The sequence below is a fragment of the Panthera tigris genome, chromosome B1 (assembly GCF_018350195.1).
Source record: "Panthera tigris isolate Pti1 chromosome B1, P.tigris_Pti1_mat1.1, whole genome shotgun sequence".
Lineage (NCBI taxonomy): Eukaryota > Metazoa > Chordata > Mammalia > Carnivora > Felidae > Panthera > Panthera tigris.
Genome location: NC_056663.1, coordinates 190,495,219 through 190,515,830, shown reverse-complemented (window position 1 = coordinate 190,515,830; position 20,612 = coordinate 190,495,219). Strand labels below are relative to the sequence as shown.

The following is a 20,612-nucleotide window of genomic DNA, read 5'->3' as shown; positions in this document are numbered from 1 at the left end:
CTTTAAAAAAAAAAGCCTAGATTTGAGGAACAACCTAGTAGCAATGAGTGCCCTCAGCATGTAGACTGCAGGCTCTTAATGCCATTTTCTACTAAAAAGAAACAAGGGTTGAAAGATGTGTGAAATATGTGAGTAAGGTATTTAGCAATGTCCATCCTCAAATCTGTAACTCAAACCCTGACCTCTCTCTTAAAGGACCATTAAAAATAACCAGCTGCCTCCCTGACATCTTGACTTGGATGTTTCATAAGACCTTTAAACTCAACATGCCAAAAACAAAACAAATGACCTCCTCCCCATCCCCAACTAAATCTGCCTTGCTACTAATTAGCTGTGTGACTTCAGAGAAGCCTCTTAGCTAGTCTAGTCTCCAGTGTGTGAACTGGGCCAATAACTAAATTATCTCTAGGTCATTTCCAGCTGAAGGAATGTGTGGGACTAAAACTTGCCCCCATTTGTCAGTACTAATTTAATTGTGCAGTGTTTCTAAAACTGAACCACTTTTAAGGCAACACTAAGTTCCTATATATTCTTGGAAGCAGCAATACTGCATGATAAATCTTAGCATCAGCTTAGCCATCAGAGATTATTTATTCAGTACTGGCAACTGCGGTGTATTTGGCTGAAATTTCAAATAGCCCATCGTTGCTTTCACTATGGGCTCATGCATCCTGGAACCAACCAGCCAAGTAGCTAACCACCTGCCTCCCTGTAGCAACAGCCAAGGGCCTGTCTGTTGTTGGGAAGATAATTTAGATGACTGGGTTTTTTTTTTTTTTTTTTCAGGTCCAGGCTTTTGTATCCGTTTCTGAAATGTGACAGGTGCATTTTTTTCCAAGGTAGGAAGAAGAGATGGTTTTGACCTCTAGTGCCTATTGAAGCATCTGCAGAAGGGTGACGTCATTTTTATTGCATAAGTGAGGGCACTGCCACAGTAAAGTGAAAGGGGTGATAAATAAGATCCTTGGAGGCTGTTAAATGGCACTTAGCAGGAGGGAGGCCTGAGTGACAAGTGCGCACTGCTCAGGGATCACAACACGCTTCCCCTTTCCTTGGCACTCGACACTGTCACGCTGATGGTGGTGTTCAACTTCACTGTCTCTCTGCTTAGATGGTTTACTTGATTTAAGGGGTTAAAAAGTTGGGAAAGGTTAAAATAAATGAGAATAAAAGATAGTTGGGAAAAGGTGGAGAAAAGATGGATCAGCCTCTTTCGGCCAATTCAGAACCACCCCCCCCCCGCCCCCCGCCCCAAGGTATAAAAGATAATGCATTTATCTTTTCTCTGAAGCAGTAGAAGTCTGACGTCAGCTGGAGCATCCTATCCTATCCTTGGGAGTCAAAGGAAATGTGACCGGAACCCCCATTAAACAGACAGTGGGAATCTCAGCACCATCCATCCTTTGGGTTTTTAGGGGACTGGCTTCTGTTTCTTCTGGTCTCCACCAGCTCCACGTCCCTGCTTCCACTGGACTCATTCCCTTTAGGGATTAGCTCACTGCCTTGAAGTGCTGTCCAGTTTCTTCAGACATTGTCAAGCAGTGGACACTGCCCGGACACTTTTACTCCCCCAAGAACCACCTCTACGGGGGTCAAGGCGGCAGACTTGCCTGAAATGTTAGGAGAAGTGTTCCATTGCATGGCATCAGAGCTCAGCGAGCAGCTCAAAGTTGGGTATAGGGCATCTAGCTAGGTTCTTAAAGTTAATTCAAGAAAATCTTCAGCCATTCGCTGTTGTTTTAAATCTATTTGCTACGTCAGTTAGTTGCCATCTTCACACATCAAGGTAGGTACTGCTTCCAATATTTGTCAGGTGAGGAATCTAAGGAATCTGTTGGGTAACTTTCTAAGGCTCCAGACGGTTTGGAGCACACGAGTGATGTGAATCCAGACCTGACTGACTAGGGCCCCTAAACAATTCAGGATTTCATAACATGCTTAGTTGGTAAGGAATTCATATACGAATTCTCACCTGAGCAACAGTCCAGTGGAGGAAGTAGGGATTGAAATGCCCATTTTGCACATGAGGAGCTGAAGCTCTAGAGGAAATTCAAAGTCAACCAGATATTCAAATCAGAAAACCATCCAGGCTGCCCCTTGTCTGTCCGTGTCTCTTGCCAAATAAATAACCAAACAAGACACACGTCCTGGACTCAGGCAATGCATTCAACATTGTTAGGTATTGCTATTTATGTGTGACTTGTCCTTTTAATGTTAAGAGCACTTAGAGTCTTAAAAGACCTCTGGGAAAATGGGGAGCCCAATCCCCAGGTCTCCCTTGGAAACTCTGGTTTACCAGCAAGAACCACCACACTGTTGCATATTTACACAGAAGCCTCCTGGGCTTCTGGGAAGAAATGTCTCTTCTCCAGGGGACTCTGTGACTTCTGATTAAGTCCTAAGATAGTGAACTGAAGGCTCTTCAAAGTCACTGTCCAAATATGGCTTGAGCCTTGAGTGAACAAAGTCTGCCTAAGTCATTGGTTCTCAACAGGAGTTGATTGGACCCCCCCTCCCAGCCCCCAGAGGTTATTTGGCAACATCTGGAGACATTTTCTGTTGTCTAGGGGAGGGCTACTGGTATTTAATAAGTAGAGGACAGGGATGCTTCTAAACATTTACAATGCACAGGACAGCCTTTCACAACAAAGAATTATTTGGCCTCAAATGTCAGTAGGGCCCAGGCTGAGATACCCTGCCATAAGCCTAAGGTAATGCCCGGGCTCCATCCTGGGCCCTGGTTGACTGACGACACAAAGCAAGCTCAAGGTGGTGGCTATCATGTGTTCTCTGACATAGAAACCTCAAAAACAAGTGGCTTGTTCCCCCATAGAAGGGAATGTAAGGGAACTAAAGTATGAGATAGCCTTCAGAGCTCTTTCTGTGGTGGCTGAACACTAGGGGGAAGGGATGTTTCCCCATCTTCAGGAGAGTGGGCTAGGCAAGTGGCAGGAACCTAGGTGGGGGTAGACAGGGACAGCTGGGGAGCTCCTCTTCCCAAGGAATATAGATGGAAAAGGCAACCAGAAGCAGCAGCAAAGAGGCACAAAGTTCTCCCTGCAGCAACCCTGAGGCAGGCAGGTGAGGTGGGCACTGTGTCCATTAGACAGATCCAGACAGGGAGTCCTCGGGGAATTTCACAGAGGTGATCCAAGCAGTGGCAAAGCTGGAACCAGACCCAAGTCTTCTGATGCTCTTAGAGACTAAATTGGGTGCCCTCCCAGATTTATACTTTGAATTACTAACCCCTAGTGTAAGTGTATTTGGAGAGAGGGCCTTTAAGGAGGTAATTAAAATTAAATGAGGTCATAACGGTGGGGCCCTAATCCAGTAGGACTAGCATCCCAATAAGAAAAGGAAGAGACACCACAAACCTCTCCCCGCATATGCACAATGGAAAGCAATGTGTGGACACAGCAAGAGGGGGGCTGTCTACAAGCCAGGAAGAGACCCCTCTCAACAGAAACCAACATCACTGGCAACTTGTTCTTGAACTTCCAGCCTCCAGAAATGTGAGATAATACATTTCAATTGTTTAAGTCACATGGTCTGTGGTATTCTGTTATGGCAGCCTGAGCCAATTAATACAGATGTCAACATTTGGCTCCCTGTGCCAGGCTCTCCCAACCGTGGCCCATCATTCTAATGACACCCAGGTCACCAATGACCAATTATAATGGCTTCTTTTTCAGGACTCAAACCACCTTCCATCTCTGCACCACCTGCCACCAGTCAACACTCCCTCTTGAAGGCCTCTCCTCCCGTGTGAAACACCAGCTTCACCTATGTCTCCCAATATCTCTCTCAGGGCTCTCTCAGGCTCTCTCAGGCTCTCTCTTTCATAGGATAGCTGTCCTGAAGGTTCCATTTTTGACAGCCTTTTGTTCTGTGCTGCAAATCCTCCCTGGGAAAGCTGCCAAAAGACCTATTTCCACAAGGATTTTAAACAATCTCCATAGCAATGAATGGAAGTACCCAGTCCAGAATCAGTTTGTACCAAATATTTACTGAGTGAAGGAGTAAATGAAGAAATAAACAAACTATCCTCTATAAGTTAATAATTCCTAAAATCCAGTCTCTAGCCTAGCTATGTCTTCTGAGGTCCAACCCTACTGTCTTAGGGACTGCCCATAGCTGCAAAACAAACTACCCTTGAACTCAATGACTTATTACAAGAAGCATTTTTTTTTCTCATGCAGGCTAACTATGGTTGAGCTGATCTAGGCTGGTCTTGGCTGAGTGGATCTGCCCCATGTTTCAGATTTTGAATCATCTGGGTTTGGCTCCAAGCTGTGAGAGCTGGATTCAGGTCTGCTCCTTTGGGGCCAGACTATAGGGACTGTGGCCACTCAGCACATGGTTTTCTCATGGCAATATCCAAATGGCACAAGCACATCGAAGGCCTCTGCCCATGTTCACAGCCTTTAACATTCCATGGACCAAAGCAGGTTCAAGAAGAAGCCCATCATCAATGGGATGTGGAGGCAAACTCTGTTCATGGGATGGGGGAAGGGGATAGGAGTATTTGCTGAACACTAATGCAAACATCCAAGCTAGCACAACTATATATTGAATCTCCCACAAGATATTTCCCCTTCGAATATCTTACAAAGTCCTTAAATTCTCCATGTCATTTGCCAAGAACCTGCCACTACCAAATCCTCCTTTTGTAGAGTTGGAGACGTCTCCCTGTCCATGTCCTATTAGCAGGCGATCCTGCTGAATTTGGACAGAATTCCAAATACCTACTTCTACCAGCCAGCTCCCCTGAATTCTGAATCACCCACCTTCTAGAACCCCTCATTGTCCTGGCCCACACAGCTGAAGAACTCTCCCATTGCAGACATCAGCCTGACTCACACTTGTGCTGCCTAGGTTTTTCAGACACTGCGTCCCTGGCATCTCAATGGGATGCTCACTTCCCAGCTCCTGTTGTTCAGTGCTGGTTCTTCCCCTGCCAGTCAACTCCAGCTACCAAGGTCCCACAAGGCCCTGTGCTTTTGCTTCCCTAAGTCACAATGAGGATACTACACACTGCACAGCCCTTTTGAGCACTCACCTGCTGTAATGGAAACAAGCTTCTCTCTATCAGCTCTTCTCTGGGGACAGCATGTCATGGATGTGGCTATGAACCACTATTCATGGAACTCACATTAGGACCCACCAAAGGGGAGAGAGGTCAGCACATGAGTTACTGATTAGCATTTGCTTTCCTGAGGCATGGTTTAGTTTACATTTGCTCACAAATACACACACACACACACACACACACACACACACACACACAACCCTATACTCTGTTCTAATTTCCCCACTCATTTTTATTTAGGCTGTCACCAGATAATTTGATAGGCTTCCTTGGGACCAATGGGCCCTGCTCCAGGAGGCTGAGGACAGGAATAGCAAGTCTGGACAGGAGCACTTTGGCAGCATGGAGAGGAAAAGCTTTGCAAGACGAATGTCGCCAGTATTGCTGGCTCTTGCCTGCTGTATTAATTTCTCCTTTAAAAGAAAGCTGACCCATTTTTTCCAGCCCACAGCCCTAATGGACTCTTATTCAGAGGCCATCCTTCTCCCACATAAAGAGCTGTATTGTGTTTAATGATAAGGCTTTTAATGGAATTTGCTATTTCTGGGTCTCTGGGAAAACGCCATTAATGAGCTTGCAAGAGCAAGGAAAAGCAGACGCTTCAGGGGCGTGCTTCTCAAGGGCAGGCTACCCTGGCAAGATGATGCACGAAAACCAGAAAACAGGTTCTTTCACACTTTCTTGGAACTGGTTTGACCTAACAAAACTATGATCGAGACAAACTTTGTCTTCAAAATGTCAAGGTATCGCTCTTACCCGCCCCCATGCTACCCACCCCCAACATCCTCTTGGCATGCCCCTCATGCTGATATCGCCCACAAGTGCTTCTGTCACCCTGATCATAACAAAACCATCGGCAGAGTGCAAAACTAGACCAAGACACGCAGGTAAACTAAGCACACTAACACCTGCCACTCCTTCAAAACCTGGAATTGATCCAAGGCCTGTTTAAGACACTGCGAATGACATGAGGAGGAGAGACCCAAGAAAGAGGCAGGCCACTCCAGGTGCGGAGGTGGCAGTTTTAATAACAGCAAAGGGACCTTTCATACGAGGCTTATCTTGGGTGACAGTAAGACAAACGGACGCCTGCACCCACCCTCCAAATTTTAAAAGGTTACTAAGAGGCCCTCACCAGGCCCGGTCACGTATATACTGGTGGTTTTCAACACCACATCACCCTCTCAAGGCTGTGTCCTCGGAGCAGCCTCTGGGAGCTGGAAAGGCAAGCGGAACCCACATTCCAAGGGCAGGAGAGGGGGCGCCCGGGTCCAGCTCACAGGTCAGTTGGTGGTCCCGTCTTTTTGATGACGGTCCCCAACAATGCAATGCTTCTCTGAAGGAGCGGCTTCTGCCATCCCTGGGCCCTTCCTATGATGTGCTGCCACCTCTTACAGATGGGAGTTTTGCTGGCACACCTGCTCTTTCATGTCTCCTGCTGGCACTCGCCGTGTCCTGGCACTCATGGAGCACTAAAGACATAGAAAAAAGGTGTAAGATGTGGACCTCGTCCTCAAAGGCTTAACAGTTCAAACTAATCTGACTCCCATTACTATTATTGAGAGCAGAGCCCTATGCTCCAAGCTGTTGAAAGTTCAAAAATGAGGAAGACAAAACAGAGCGTCCTGGTTATCTTACAGGCTTGCTCAACCTGAAGTCTGCAGCATCACCTGAGCTGGCTGAAAACGCATATTCTCAGCCCTCACTGGGGACCAACTGAATGCAAAATGCTAAAGGTGGGCCTAGCCGCGTGTGTTTAATACTAACATCTGAGCAGCACAGGCCTCAAGAGCTTCTAGAGAAGTGTAGGAAATAAGACAAACATGCAATCTCGCTGCTACCGGACAGGCCAAGCCCAGGGCCCGGCAATGGACCAGGACCTATCGCCTAGGCCAGAGGCAGTGGCCTCGGAGTCAGGCTGAAGTCACAGCCACCAGAGCAGTTTCAAAATGCATCACTGCCTGAGCCCCACACTTTGCTGGTCTAAATTTTCATTAAAAAACCCTGACGGTTATGAGAGGAGAGCAGCTCAGCAGATATCTGACAGAGCAGTAGCCTTCAGTAACGGTGAAGAGGGGATTGTAAGAAGCCAGTGTATTTGCTTTCTGTGGCGCCATGACAAGTCACCCACAGACTGGTTTCCAACAACAGAACTTTAGGGGAGCCTGGCTGGCTCAGTCAGGAGAGCGTGGGACTCTTGATCTCAGGGTCATGAGTTCAAGCCCCACACTGGGTGTAGAATTTACTGAAGTACTTTAAAAAATAAAGGAAAACAACAGGACTTTATTCTCTCACAGTCCTGGAGGTCAGAAGTTCAAAGTCGAGGTGCCTGTAGGGCCTCACTCCCTTCTGAAGCGCAGGGGGCGAATCATCCATTCTTGGCCTCTTCCAGCTTCTGGTGGCTGCAGGTGTTTCCTGGCTTGTAGGAGCACTTCTCCAATCTCTGCCTCCGTTGTCACAGGGCCTTCGCCTCTTCCATCTCAAATCTTCCTCTGCTGTTCTCTTGTAAGGACACGTGTCATTGGATTTAGGGCCCACTCAGACAATAGAAGACTATCTCATCTCAAGACACTTAACCTTCAAAGGCTCCTTTTCCCAATAAGGTAGGATTCACGGGTTCCAGAGCTTTGGTGTCTACCGGGGACACAATTTGTGTGTGTGTCTACCACAGTCACCAACAAGAGAAGACAGCGTCTGCCAAGCATACAATTAGCACGAAGCAGTGAAAGACTGAGCAGTCTCTTGGGCTTGCTTGTTAACCAAATGGGAGCCCGAAGTTCAAGGGGCAAAGTTATTATGGTAGCTGTTCAGAATTCAGCAGGCAGGGGCATAGCTTTTCAGGAAAATTTTACCACCATTCTGCTTCGAAAGACTAAGGAGAACACTATGTCTGATGATGACATCAATGATTCACAAGCAGGCCTCCCTGCTTCCTGTTCTGAAGGTTCCACAGCAAAGGAAAAGGTGTTCTCAGGAGACCAGGGACAAGACAGGGAGAACAGCTCATGTGCCACAGATTCCACTGGAGCCCTGAGCTGTGAGGAAGCTGCTTGCTTCTCTGATGGCTTGAGCAACCCAGGAGCATCCTTGAGCTACATCCTCTTACTCTGGAGGATCAGAATACAGTAACTTCAAATAGGTCCATTACACAGTCAGAATGTGAAATGACAATCTGGGCCTGTGATTATGTCACTGTAGTTTGAAAGTAATTACAGTAGCCCCTTCTCCCTGCCCTTATCTGCTGGGGACACATTCCAAGAGCCCCAGTGGATGCCCTGAACCCACAGATAGTACCGAACTCACTTGTACGTGCTATAGGTTTTTTCCTTCACATACACATTTATGATAAAGCTTAATTTATAAATTAGGCATAGTAAGAGATTAACAACAATAACTATTAATAAAATAGAGCAATTTTAATGCTATACTATAAAGAAAGTTATGTGAATGTGGCCTCTGTCTCTCAAAATGTCTTACTGTACTGTCCTCACCCTTCTTGTGGTGATGTGAGATGATAAAATGTCTACATGATGAGACAAAGTGAGGCAAATGCCACAGGCATTGTGACATATATATCACACTGTATCGGGAAGATCATCTGCTTCTGGACTGTAGTTGACCCTAGGTAACTGAAACCACGGAGAAGGGGGGGACCACTGTACATCATGGTCTCGGTAACTATGAGTGTTGCTCTCATGGAACTGTTCCAGCAGTTTATAGAGGTAGAGAACTATAATAAATGCCTTTAAAAATGGCAAGCTTTGCAGTTAACAAGTCAGGAGAACATCCTGTATATGAGACTGCTTTCAACTAGTCACAAAATACCCCTCTCTCCAGGTCTCTCCCTTCCAAACTTCCTGATATTCCTTCATAGGAGTCTACCTGTAAGGAAGGTGAGTTTTGCTCATAGAAATTTAACCAAAGAAAATAATATAGCACGTGTGCAGTCTCAAGAACATCCATCATAATACAAATTACAATAATGAAAAACTGGAATCAACCAAAATGCCCACCAATAATAGTTCTCAGGGAAACTTCCTTGATGCCTCGGGCTGTTCAATGTTTTCATACTTCTTGCTTGGTAACATATCAAAATTGTAATTTGCTTGCTGTATAAAAACAGTAGATAATAAATAAACATTGAAAAAAATTATGTTGGAGAGCTCAAGATCTATTGTGAAGGTAACACAATAGTTATGTATCATGTAACCCTATTTTTGGAAATTATATGTCTATATTTGCATGGGGTATTATATAGTAGGATATATAAAAATACTAGTTATTATATCACTATAGTTATTACATATTTGAAAATGCTTTAAAATCTTGTTTGTATTTTTGATTTTTCTAAAATGGATGTTTTTCTTTTTTTTTTTAATTGTTTTTAATGTTCATTTTTGAGAAAGAGAGACAGAGCACAAGCAGGGGAGAGGCAGAGAGAGAGGGAGACACAGAATCCGAAGGCGGCTCCAGGCTCGCAGGCTCCAGGCTCTAAGCTGTCAGCACAGAGCCTGGCTCGGGTCTCGAACCCACAAACCGCAAAATCATGACCTGAGCTGAAGTCGGACACTCAACCAATTGAGCCACCCAGGTACCCCTGGATGCGTTCTTCTAAAATAGTATACGATTGGTCATTGCTCTTTTATTTTACCTTATAATTCTGGTGTCCTGAAGGAATTGGAATCTGACCAATGGAAGCACCAAGTTTGGTCAGACCCTGTGTCTGTAGTCAGGGGCTGGAAGTGACTAAGTCAGATGCTGGCTTGGGAGGGAATGGAAGAAGTCCACTTACTTGTCAGATTTGACCAGTTCCCCACAGCACTCAGAAAATTAGAGAGTAGCACCTCCTGAGTTCTGGCCTTGAGAAGAGCTTCCCCACTTTCCCACAAAATGTATGTAGACTCTGGTTAAAATTTGATACTTTATCCCAGGAGCAGAGGAAGGTCAGGGTAGAGCTGTATTCATTTAGTCCATCAATGAGCACATGTGGGCACCGATCACTAACCAGGCACTGTTTGGACACTAGAGGTAGAGGAGAAAAGAAAGCACACAGAAATCCCTGCCCTCAAGGAACTTCCTCTGCGGAGAAGAGAAGGCAATAAATAGAGGAGAAGAAGAAAATAGCAGATAGAGCCAAGAGGACCTCAGAAATGAGCAGGGCAGCAGCACAGTCTAGGGGCACAGGGAGGCCAGGTCCGAAGAGACATCTGAGCCGAGACTGGTCAGCCAAGCCAGGGGTCGGGCAGAAGACTCCACAGGACAAAGACACCGAGCAGCACAAACTGGGCACATTTGAAAGGCCAAAAAGAAGGACGATGTGGCCCAGTAGGTGACACTGAGACATGGTCAGCAGCCACCTCAAGTGACCACCATTGAGAATGTATTCTAGGTGAACAAATTTCATTCCAAGAGAAACAGGAAGCCACGACATTTTAAACAGAAGAATGACACGTTCTGGTTTATATTTTAAAGGCTCATGCTCGCCACTGTGTGAGGAGCCCAGGGTAGACCACAGGAACCTGAGGAGGCCACAGCCAGGGTTGGAGCAGAAGTGGAGGTGGACAAGGAGAATGGAGATGGACTGATTCGTTATTTGTTTATGGGGTGAAGTCACCAGGACTTGCTTTCAGAACTGGATTCAAGCAGGAGAAAGATAGGATTCAGTTTATTTTGTTTAATGTTATTTTAATTTAGCAGCTTTATTGAGATACAATTCTTATACCATACAATTTGCCTAATTAAACTACAGTTCAGTGGCTTTAAGTACATTCACAGAGTTATGTAACCATCACTACAACTGTCTTTAGAATATTCCCTTCAGGGAGACACTTGGGTGGCTCAGTTGGCTCAGTCAGTTAAGCAGTTAAGCATCCGACTCTTGGTTTTGGCTCAGATCATGATCTCATAGTTGGTGAGTTCAAGCCCTGTGTCGGGCTCTGCACTGACAGCACAGAGCCTGCTTGGGATCTCTTCTGCCCCTCCCCCACTCACACTCTCACTCTCTCTCTCTCTCTCAAAAGTAAATAAACTTAAAAAATATATTATATAAAAACATAATATTCTTTACCCTAAAAAGAAGCCCTGTATCCCTTAGCCACTACCTGCCCCCCACCTCGTACTTTGTACCACATTTCATTTATCCATTCTTCCACTGATGGACATTTAGCTCATTTCTATTTTGTGGCTATTATGAATAATGCTGCTATGAAAAGTGTATGAGTTTTTGTGTGGGTGTATGTTTTAATTTCTCGTGGGTACTGCAGAATTGCTGGTTCATGTGATAACTCTGTTTAACTGTTGGAGGAACTGCCAGACTGTTTTCCAAAGCAGGTGGAATGTTGTGTGTTCCCACCAACAGTGTGTGAGGCTTTGATTCGTTTTTTTTTTTTTTATATAAGGGAAATTATTTTTAAGTTTATTCATTTTGAGAGAAAGAGAGAGAGAGAGCGAGAGCGCACAAGCAGGGGAGGGGCAGAGAAATGGAGAGACAGGATCCCAAGCAGGCTCTGCGCCATCAGCACAGAACCCGACGCAGCATTCGAGCTCCCGAACTGTGAGATCATGACCTTAGCTGAGTGAGATCAGGAGTCCGACACTTAACCACCTGAGACGCCCAGGCGCCCCGAGGCTTTGATCCTGTTTTATGGTCACTCTGGCTGCTGTGTGGAAGAAGGATGGATGCAGACATCAGAATGGCCATGCAAAAGTGGAGGTTATCTTAGTAGAGTTCAGACACCCCACTTAAGGTGTACTTCATTTGTTTGTTTTATGGCAAAAAGATTTTTGTGAGGAAGCCATCTTTATACCATGAATCACGTCATTAAATGAAAAGATTCCAACAGAGAGAACTTGTTAAAACAGATCTGCAGTTTTCAAATCTAGGATCCTAAAGCAAACTGGTATGGAACTGAGTGAACATCTGTCCCCAAACAAGCTCCTACAAGCAGGAGGGTATTTTCAGAGAAGCTACGGGAGTCAGGGGGTACAATAAAGCTTCCACACCTTTAAGCCATGAAAACCCAGGGCTCAAGTGGCAGCCTGTGGCTGAGGACTCCTGTGGCAACAGGCATCACTCCTACTGCCTTTGGACCCTGCCTCTCTGTCCCAGAGAAGGGCTGGCTTTGTTCCCACTGCTGCTTTGGACAACTGGGCAAGAGTCCTGTCCCTCTGCACTTCTTCCAGTCCAGAAAGGAATGGGAAGCCAGTGTCTATCAAGCTCACAATATGACCAGCCCTGGGCGAGACGCTCCATTTGCAGTCAGTAAAACCTCTTCTGTCAAATTACCAAGGAAGAAACATTTATTTTTTCCAATTAGAGATGAGGAAAGTTGGCCCCTTTGGCTCAGAAGGTCAGAAAAGGCTTCTGTAAAGAGTTGGTATTTAAGCTGATACCAGCCACGTCCAGATCAGGAGGAAGAACAGTCCACAGTAAACCCCCAAATCATTCATTAGCTAGCTCTCCACGTGTCTTCATGTTTTTTTTTTTTCATTTAATTTTTATTTATTAGCATAAATAAGAGTAAGAAGTATCCCTCTAGAAACAAATCAAGTTTAAATTGATTGAAAAGATAACTTTGAGTAGAAATTGTCATTGTTTTTCCTTAATCTCTCCATAACAATAGCCCCCACTCCATCCCTACAGACATCCACTATCTCCCTCACACATTAGTACCATTGTCTGTGCTAATATGTCTTAGTAGACGTTGGACCTGGGGGAGATCATGTAAACCAATGGCATGGCAGACAACGTGCGTTTCTATGGGCAGATGGCTCCATGAGAAAAAAGGAGGAAGAGGAAAGAGCTCTGCCCAATTCCTACTCTTAGCCTCAGTAATTGGATACGCATTCCCCCTTCCATGGGAAAAAGTAGTAAAGATGATTGGGAGAGGTTAAGTCTGGACACATAAGGATGACCAGGGAAGAAATATTCCCCACCCTCCACACACACCCAGCACTAGGTCCTGGATGTCCTGGTTCTGTCACTACATACTAATGTGACATTGGGCAAGAATGCTGGCTCTCTTCTGGGTCTCAGATTTCTTCTCTCTCAATTAGAGATGGTGCTTCCCTCCTTGCCATGCAGAACTGCTGTGCGCACAGGATGAGTAAGTGTGTCAAAGGCTTTGCAGAGAGCACACACACTACAAAAAAAAGAATGAAATCTGGCCATTTGCAACAACACAAATGGATCTCGAGGGTACAACACTAAGTGGAATAGGACAGAGAAAGACAAATACCATATGATTTTACTCATATGTGGAATCTAAAGAACAAAACAAATGAACAAACAAATACAGAAAGACTCATAAATACAGAGAACAAACTGGTTGTTGCTAGAGAGGAGGGGGATTTGGGGAGATGGGTGAAATAGGTGAAAGGGATTAAGAGGTACAAACTTCCAGTTATAAAATAGATGAGTCAAGGGGATGAAAAGTACAGCATAGGGAATGTAGTCAATAATATTATTATAATGTTGTATCATGCAATGATTTTCATGGTGCCATGTATAGAATTGCTGAATCACTGTGTGGGACACCTGAAATTAATATAACATTATGTGTCAACTATACTTAATAAAATAAATAAATAGGGTCACTTGGGTGGCTCAGTTGGTTAAGCGTCCAACTCTTGATTTCGGCTCAGGTCATGATCTCATGGTTCATGGGTCTGAGCCCCACGACGAGCTCCACACTAATAATGCAAAGCCTGCTTGAGATTCTCTCTCTCTCTGCCCCTCCCCCCATAAATAAATAAAATTTAAAAAAATAATAAGATAAATAAGTAAAAAATGAAAGGGGGGGTAGGGAACTAATATAAAGCCTTGAAGCTCAAAGAGAAAAGATTACAAACACTAACAAATCATAAGGTATCACGAATGTGTGGAAGTTGCAGGCCCTTGCTTGCAGGGTCTTCCAAGAGACTGGCGGAGATGTTTTTAAAACAGTGACTGAGAGGGTCCCGTAGGGTTAGTCTACTCCTTCTACTTTTAGCTGGGAAGTTTCTGGCACCTAGCAGAACTGCTCGTTGTCTCCCGGGCCCATTTTCTCTGATCGGGAGATGAGAGGGAGGGCCGTGGGTATGTGGTTACTTGTGGTCCGGGTTCCTGAGAGTCAGTCTTCAGTTGGAGAAATGGTTCATGGACAGGGAACGCACACTTTCCCACTCATTTGCTTGTTCTAATTTAAAGGGGTCTTCATTAAAGCTTCTATCTGGGGCAAGACTTTCTATCCCTCGAAAGTTGAAACTGGGGAATCCCTGAGTATGAGGGATGCCAAGCCTTCTGGGTATGAGGATGTGGAGAGCCCTGAAAAAAAAAAAAAGAATCAGCCTGAGATTGCTGGGACAGAGCAAAAGCAGAGGTAGGCCTGACTGTCCCAGGCTTGGCTGGGCCAAGCTGCCTGATGTTTTCAAGACTGAAAGCTTCCCAAAGGCTTTCATAGAGATGGATTTGGAACCTCCTGTTGCCCAAATAACCCTTCTGCGTCCACTTTACTGTTTAAATCTTCACTTGTTCTGAAACGGTTGTTCTTGGCCTTGAGAAAACAGCAATGCCTGTCACCTCTCTCTCGTCTCCTTCAAAGGTGGGGCCTGGGGCGTTTATGCTTCATGTTTGTTTTTAACTTTTTATTCGGAAACAGTTTCAAACTTAGGAAAAAAACTGCCAGAAGAACAGCACAAAGAACATCCCCACACCCATTCACCTGTTCTTAACATCAGTGCCCTTTGTTTTCACCTGTTCTTAACATCAGTGCCCTTTGTTTTATCGTTTGCTTTCTTTCTATATTCTATTTTCTATATTTTATTTATAAGATAAAATGCTCTGAGAGTAAGACATCACACTCATGTCCTGGAAAGTAAGACCTATTTCAAAGTGCATTACTTCAGAATAAGGACATGTTGGTGCATAGCCACGGTATACAGTCAACTCCAGCAAATTTCACAGTGATATAAATGCTTTTACTTTCTCTGTCATCAAATTCCAGTTTGTCAGTCAACTCCACTGTCTCCTCACAGCAATTTTTCCACCCAGTAGAGACTCCAGTCTAGGATCAGGCATGGCATCTAGTTGTCGGCTCACTGGTGTATATATTTTTTTTATTTAATTTATTTATTTTGAGGGAGAAAGAGCACGCTTGTGCGCATGCGGGGGAGGGCCACAGCGTGAGGGAAATAATCGCAATCTCCCTCGGTGGTAGCACAGAGCCCGATGTGGGGCTCCATCCCATGAACCGTGAGATCATGACCTGAGCTGAAATCAAGAGCTGGTCGCCCAACCCACCAAACCACCCAGGCGCCCCACCCCTGGTGTATTTTTAAAAGCTCCCCAGATGACTGTAATGTGAACCCATGTAAATGAGTATTTACCACACTAATACATACTGAGTGTCTACCAGGTGCAAAGTATTGTGAATAAATTAGAGTTTATGATTTTTAAGGGACATACTATCTACAAATCAACTATAACATCAGATGGATAAATATCATGAAAGAATATTTACCAAGTCTGTGGGAGGAAACTCTAATTAAATTTAACAAGCTCACTGAGAGTCTACTATGTGCCAGGCATTGTACGAACTTCTGGAAAAACAGATGTAAGAAAAAAATAATCAATGCACAATTAATAATGAATGAATGCATGGCTAATTTCAAAAGTGAGGTTTTTCAAAGGCTTTTCTTGGGGCCAGTGAGACTTAATAGATAAGTAGGACTCAACTTTTAGAGATGAAGACATTTCAGGAGAGGAGACATCCAGAGGACAATAGAGAGAAGTGAGTGACCATGGAGTAAGCAAAGAAGTGTACTTCATTGTGACTTGAGAACTGAGTGCGTGGAATTGGATTAGGTTTTCTTGGAAAAGTAGGCTGAACAATGCAAGATGACAGAGTCACTTTGAAACATAGTTGGGACGTTTCTTCAAAAGTTAAACATAAACTTAACATACAATCCAACAATTCTATTCCTAGGTATCTACCTGAGTGTAATGAAAATGTGTGTCCACACAAGGACTTTGCACAGGAATGTAATGTTTGTAGAGCATTATTTATAGTAGCCCCGGCGTGGAAACAACCCAAATGTGTGCCACAGAAGGTACATATTCATGCATTGGGGTACTACTGAGCAATGAAAAGGAATGAATGACTGATACATACTACAACATGGGTTAACTGCAAAAACATTCTGCTAAGATTTAGCAACTATGTGAAAAAAGCTAGATGGAAATACCACATATTGTATCATTTCACTGAGATGAAATGTCTGGAAAAGACAAATTTATAGACAGAAGGTAGATTAATGGTTGCCTGCCTGGTGTTGGAGTTGGAATGGGGACTAAGTACTAATGGGTACCTAGGACAGGTTTCTTTTTTTTCTTTTTTCACATTTTTATTCATTTTTGAGAGACAGAAAGAGACAGAATATGAGCGGGAGAGGGGGAGAGAGAAGGGGAGACGCGGAATCTGAAGCAGGCTCCAGGTTCTGAGCTGTCAGCACAGAGCCAGACGCGGGGCTCAAACCCATGAACCGTGAGATCATGACCTGAGCCAAAGTCAGACACCTAACTGACTGAGCCACCCAGGTGCCCCCCTAGGATAGGTTTCTTTACAGTGATAGCAATGTCCCCAGACTGGATTATGGTTATAGAGTAACAACTCTGTACATTTACTAAAAAAGTTGAATCATACACTTACACAGATGAATTTTATAATATGTAAATTATACTTGAATAAAACTGTAAAAATTAAGAAGTTATTAAAATCAGAAAGGAAATATGAATAGTAATCTTAGAAATGAAAAATACAATTATTGAAATTCTAAAACTTAACAGGTAGAAGAAACTCTGGACTGGATAAATTATTTAGAGAACTGGCACACAGAAGGATTGGATTAAGGAATTCACCAGGAGGCAACGCAGAGGCAAAAAAAATTTTTTTTTGAAATCACATTTCAGGATATAGATGAACTGGCTGGCTTTCTCACTGACCTAACAGTAGTTCCAGAAAAGAGAATGTAGGCAATGACAGAGAAACAATATTTGAAGAGAAAATCATTGATAGTTTTCCAGAATTAAAGAGAGCACACCAGTCCTCACCAGAAGGGACACTCACATCTAGAGAGTTCTGGTGAAACCGCTGCACGTCAAAATAAAACAAACACAAATCTTGAATACTTTCAACAGAAAGGCAGACTGTCTACAAAGGAATGAAACTTAGACTGGCAGCAGAATTTTTACCAGTGACAATCAGTACCAGAAAACAATGGGGCACCTTCATCAAGGTGCTCTGGGAAAATGACTGTTCACTAGAATTTTACACCCAAATACATTCTCACCCAACACTGAGGGCAAAATACAGTCCCAAATATACAAAGAATTCCCTCCCCCACCCAGACCCCAACAGAAAGGATTATTAAAAAATGAACTTCAGCTAGAAGAAAAGCAAACCCAAAGAGAAGCCTTTGGATTTGAGGGAAAAATAGTGAGAAGAACCTGATGAAGTGTCAGTGAATTTAAATAACTCTTGACTATAAAAATGATTTTTATTTTTATTTTTTTAATGTTTATTTATTTGGGGGGAGAGAGAGGGAAAGAGTGTGCAAGTGGGGGAGGGGCAGACAGAGAGAGGGAGAGAGGCATTACATAATAAGAATCAATATGACTTCTAATGCAAAATAGCCTTTGAGAAACATTGCCTACTATGTGCTAGGGATCGTGCTGCTTTCGTCACTGCTGTGTCTTCAGTGGTTGGCACATAATAGGTGTGCCATAAACACTACTGAGTGGAATGATCACCACATTGTACTGAAATAATCTGTTTACGTGTTTGTTCTACACAGGGGTAGGGACTCCGTCTTAGTTTTGTGCCATCAATATTCAGCACTGGGCCCGGCACACAGCAGGCACTCCATAAATTCAAATGAATTCAAGGTTCATCTCTTCCATAAAATCTCCCTGTCTCTGCCTATAATGGCTTACCCCTTGTTTCCACTTCTATAGAACTCATAATTTGAAATACCCAATTTAGCAACTGATTACACAATAGTGTCTTTTAGTTTTCTTTTCATATTTCAAACCTTGTTTTTCCAAAAGCATTTTAGATTCCTTACAGATAACGATGTTTTATACTGTGCCTAGCACCTTGAATCAATACTTTTTGGGGGGATGAATGTCATATTTGAGTAAATGTAGATCAGTGGTGCCAAGGTCTCAAGGGGTATCTTCATTCTCTTTTTTCAATCCTTGACTAAAGAGATCACTGTTTGGAGACGGGGTCATATGCAAAGAATGTGGACAAGTTGATGGGAGGGGCGGGAGAAGGCAGCTAGTGCCCAATTCCAAGTCTCCCTGCTGTCTTCCTTCCAGCAAAATAGAGAGGAAAATGCCTGTGAACCTACCAAAAAATGGGTGTGGGGAAGTGGAGGAAGATAGGGAAGAGAGCACGTCCCATACACTACTGGACAGAATCTGGACCTGACCCTTCCACTAGCAGGCACGGTACTAGGAATTTATTATGAGATCAAAAGGAGACCCTGAGGCAAAAGCTACATTCTCACACTGGGAGCCTTGTATAGAAAACAGAGAGGGATGCTATTTCCAGCTATACACAAGGCACAGAAAGGGAACCTACCACAAGGAGCTCCTAATAGGGAAGCTGCAGAGGGCTAACAAAGGCCAGTGTGGTATTTTCTTGCTGGTCTTCATAAGGAAGACATCAGAGTCTGGAGAGGTTCAATCCAGTTCCTGGGAGGAGGTAGGGAGATGGGCCCGCTGACCTCCCAAGGTCTTTTGTAATCCAATAATTAATGGGGGAGCCGTACACTTCCCCACTTATGCTCTTACACACATCTGCACCCAGTTTGATAGTAAGTCCTCTGGGCTGCCTTCCAGGTCTAGTACGGTGCCAGGCAAGCTGCTGGCACTCAACAAATGGCTCAAATATTTGTTGAATGAAGGAATAAATTAATCAAGTGTTTAAATAGAGCCCGCATGACCTCCCCGGCTCTAAAGTACAACGATGAATAAAATCACAACATTCCAGGCACGATCACTTGAGCAGAGCTGCCAAAGGAAAACAGACACACACACACACACACACACACACACACACACACACACACGCACTGATTCAACTAGGTTTCCCACCTTGGGAACACAGACCACCTGCTCGGCACGCAGTCTGTTGGAGTTTCCTTGGCAAGGATCCTCTCAGCTGCTTTAAGGATGGTGCTTCCAGAAGGTCAAGTTACCAAGATTTAGGACCGCTCCCCTAACCGGTTGGCCTCCCAGACAAAGTTTCTGCCCGGATTCGTCCTGGGCCTCCCCTGGGTGCGTCTGCCCTCCCCCAACCTGGGGCCCCTGGACGCGCAGCTCGCCTGCCCGCAGCGCCTCACCTTACCTTGGTGAGCTGGGCGATCTTCTTGCACATTTTCACGTGCATCTCGGGATCCCAATCCATTCTCCAGTCGGTGCCACCGCGGGCATCAGCTTTGGAGCCCTGGCAAGTCCCGGACGCGTGAATTTTGCTGTTAAGGACAGAAGCCATGGCTAAAACGCGTCCGACACTCAAGGGCTCTCGCTAGTGTTCTCGCTGCCCGTGGTGTGCACGTGCGTGCGCGCGCGGGCGTGTGAGCGTGTGGGCTTCCTCCGGAGCGGTGGCACTGCAGTCCCGCCGCCCGCACCGCCGAGCGGCCCCTACTGCCCCGAGGTATCGGCCTCTCGGCGGTCCCCGCGCCCACCCTCCCTTCTCCGGCGCTCGCTCGCTCGCTGGCTCGCTGGGTCTCTGGCTCTGCGGGCACCCGCACCCTGCGGCGGCACGCCGAAGATCCGCACGTGCCGCTAGTGACCCGCGCGCCGCTCTCCCGCCCGTGCGGGTTTCGCCTGCAACAGAAGTGCTTCCGCGACGAGGAGCCGCTGGCCTTGGAGAGGTTCGCGCTGGCCCCGCGCCGGGCTCTCGGACACGTGGGTGGCGCAGGGCTCTGGACTCAGCAGCGACTGCCCCCGCCGGCGGTGCGCATCCCAAGCCAAGGAAGAATCAGAGCCGGCCTCAGCCTCGGGCAGCCGGGGCGCGCGGTCTGGGAAGGGGCCCTCGGCGATGTTCTCCGGGGCGAACGGGTGGCGAGGGACCGGGCAACCTTGATGGGCGCACTCAGCCGGAGGCTCTGGAGCCTCGGAGCTCGGCGCTGAAGGCGGAGATGGGGGCGGGATATAGAGAGAGGGGCAGGGAGGTAAAGAGCAAGTCGCGCGGTTGCAAGGAGGTACCGGGACCAGGGCGCACGGTGCGGGCCCCAGCGGGGGCTGCGGGTGGCAATCCCCCTTCCCCCATCTTGGGGAGGAGCCCGGACGTTGCGGGAGGATTGCCGGAGATCACCGAACAAAGGGAAGAAGCCAAAGGGGCGGCCGAGGAGCTGGTGACAGAAATCTGGGAAGAGAAAGCGCGGAACGCGTAGTACCAGAAGCCGCAGGAGCGAAGAGGGAAAGTCTCAGAGAGAGAGAAACGATGGTAGCAGGTGTGGGGAAGGAGGAAGCAAA

General features: G+C 45.6%; 1 protein-coding gene across 1 annotated transcript in view; it reads right to left on the bottom strand.

The window, feature by feature from the left end:
• The window catches only part of FAM184B (family with sequence similarity 184 member B), a 151,549-nt gene extending 131,827 nt beyond the window's left edge, over window positions 1-19,722 (bottom strand). The window contains exon 1 of the mRNA XM_042984874.1: window positions 19,480-19,722. Coding sequence (XP_042840808.1) covers window positions 19,480-19,626 — 147 coding nt within the window. The 5' untranslated portion in view covers window positions 19,627-19,722. The remainder of the gene's footprint in view (window positions 1-19,479) is intronic.
• Window positions 19,723-20,612: the final 890 nt, after the last annotated feature.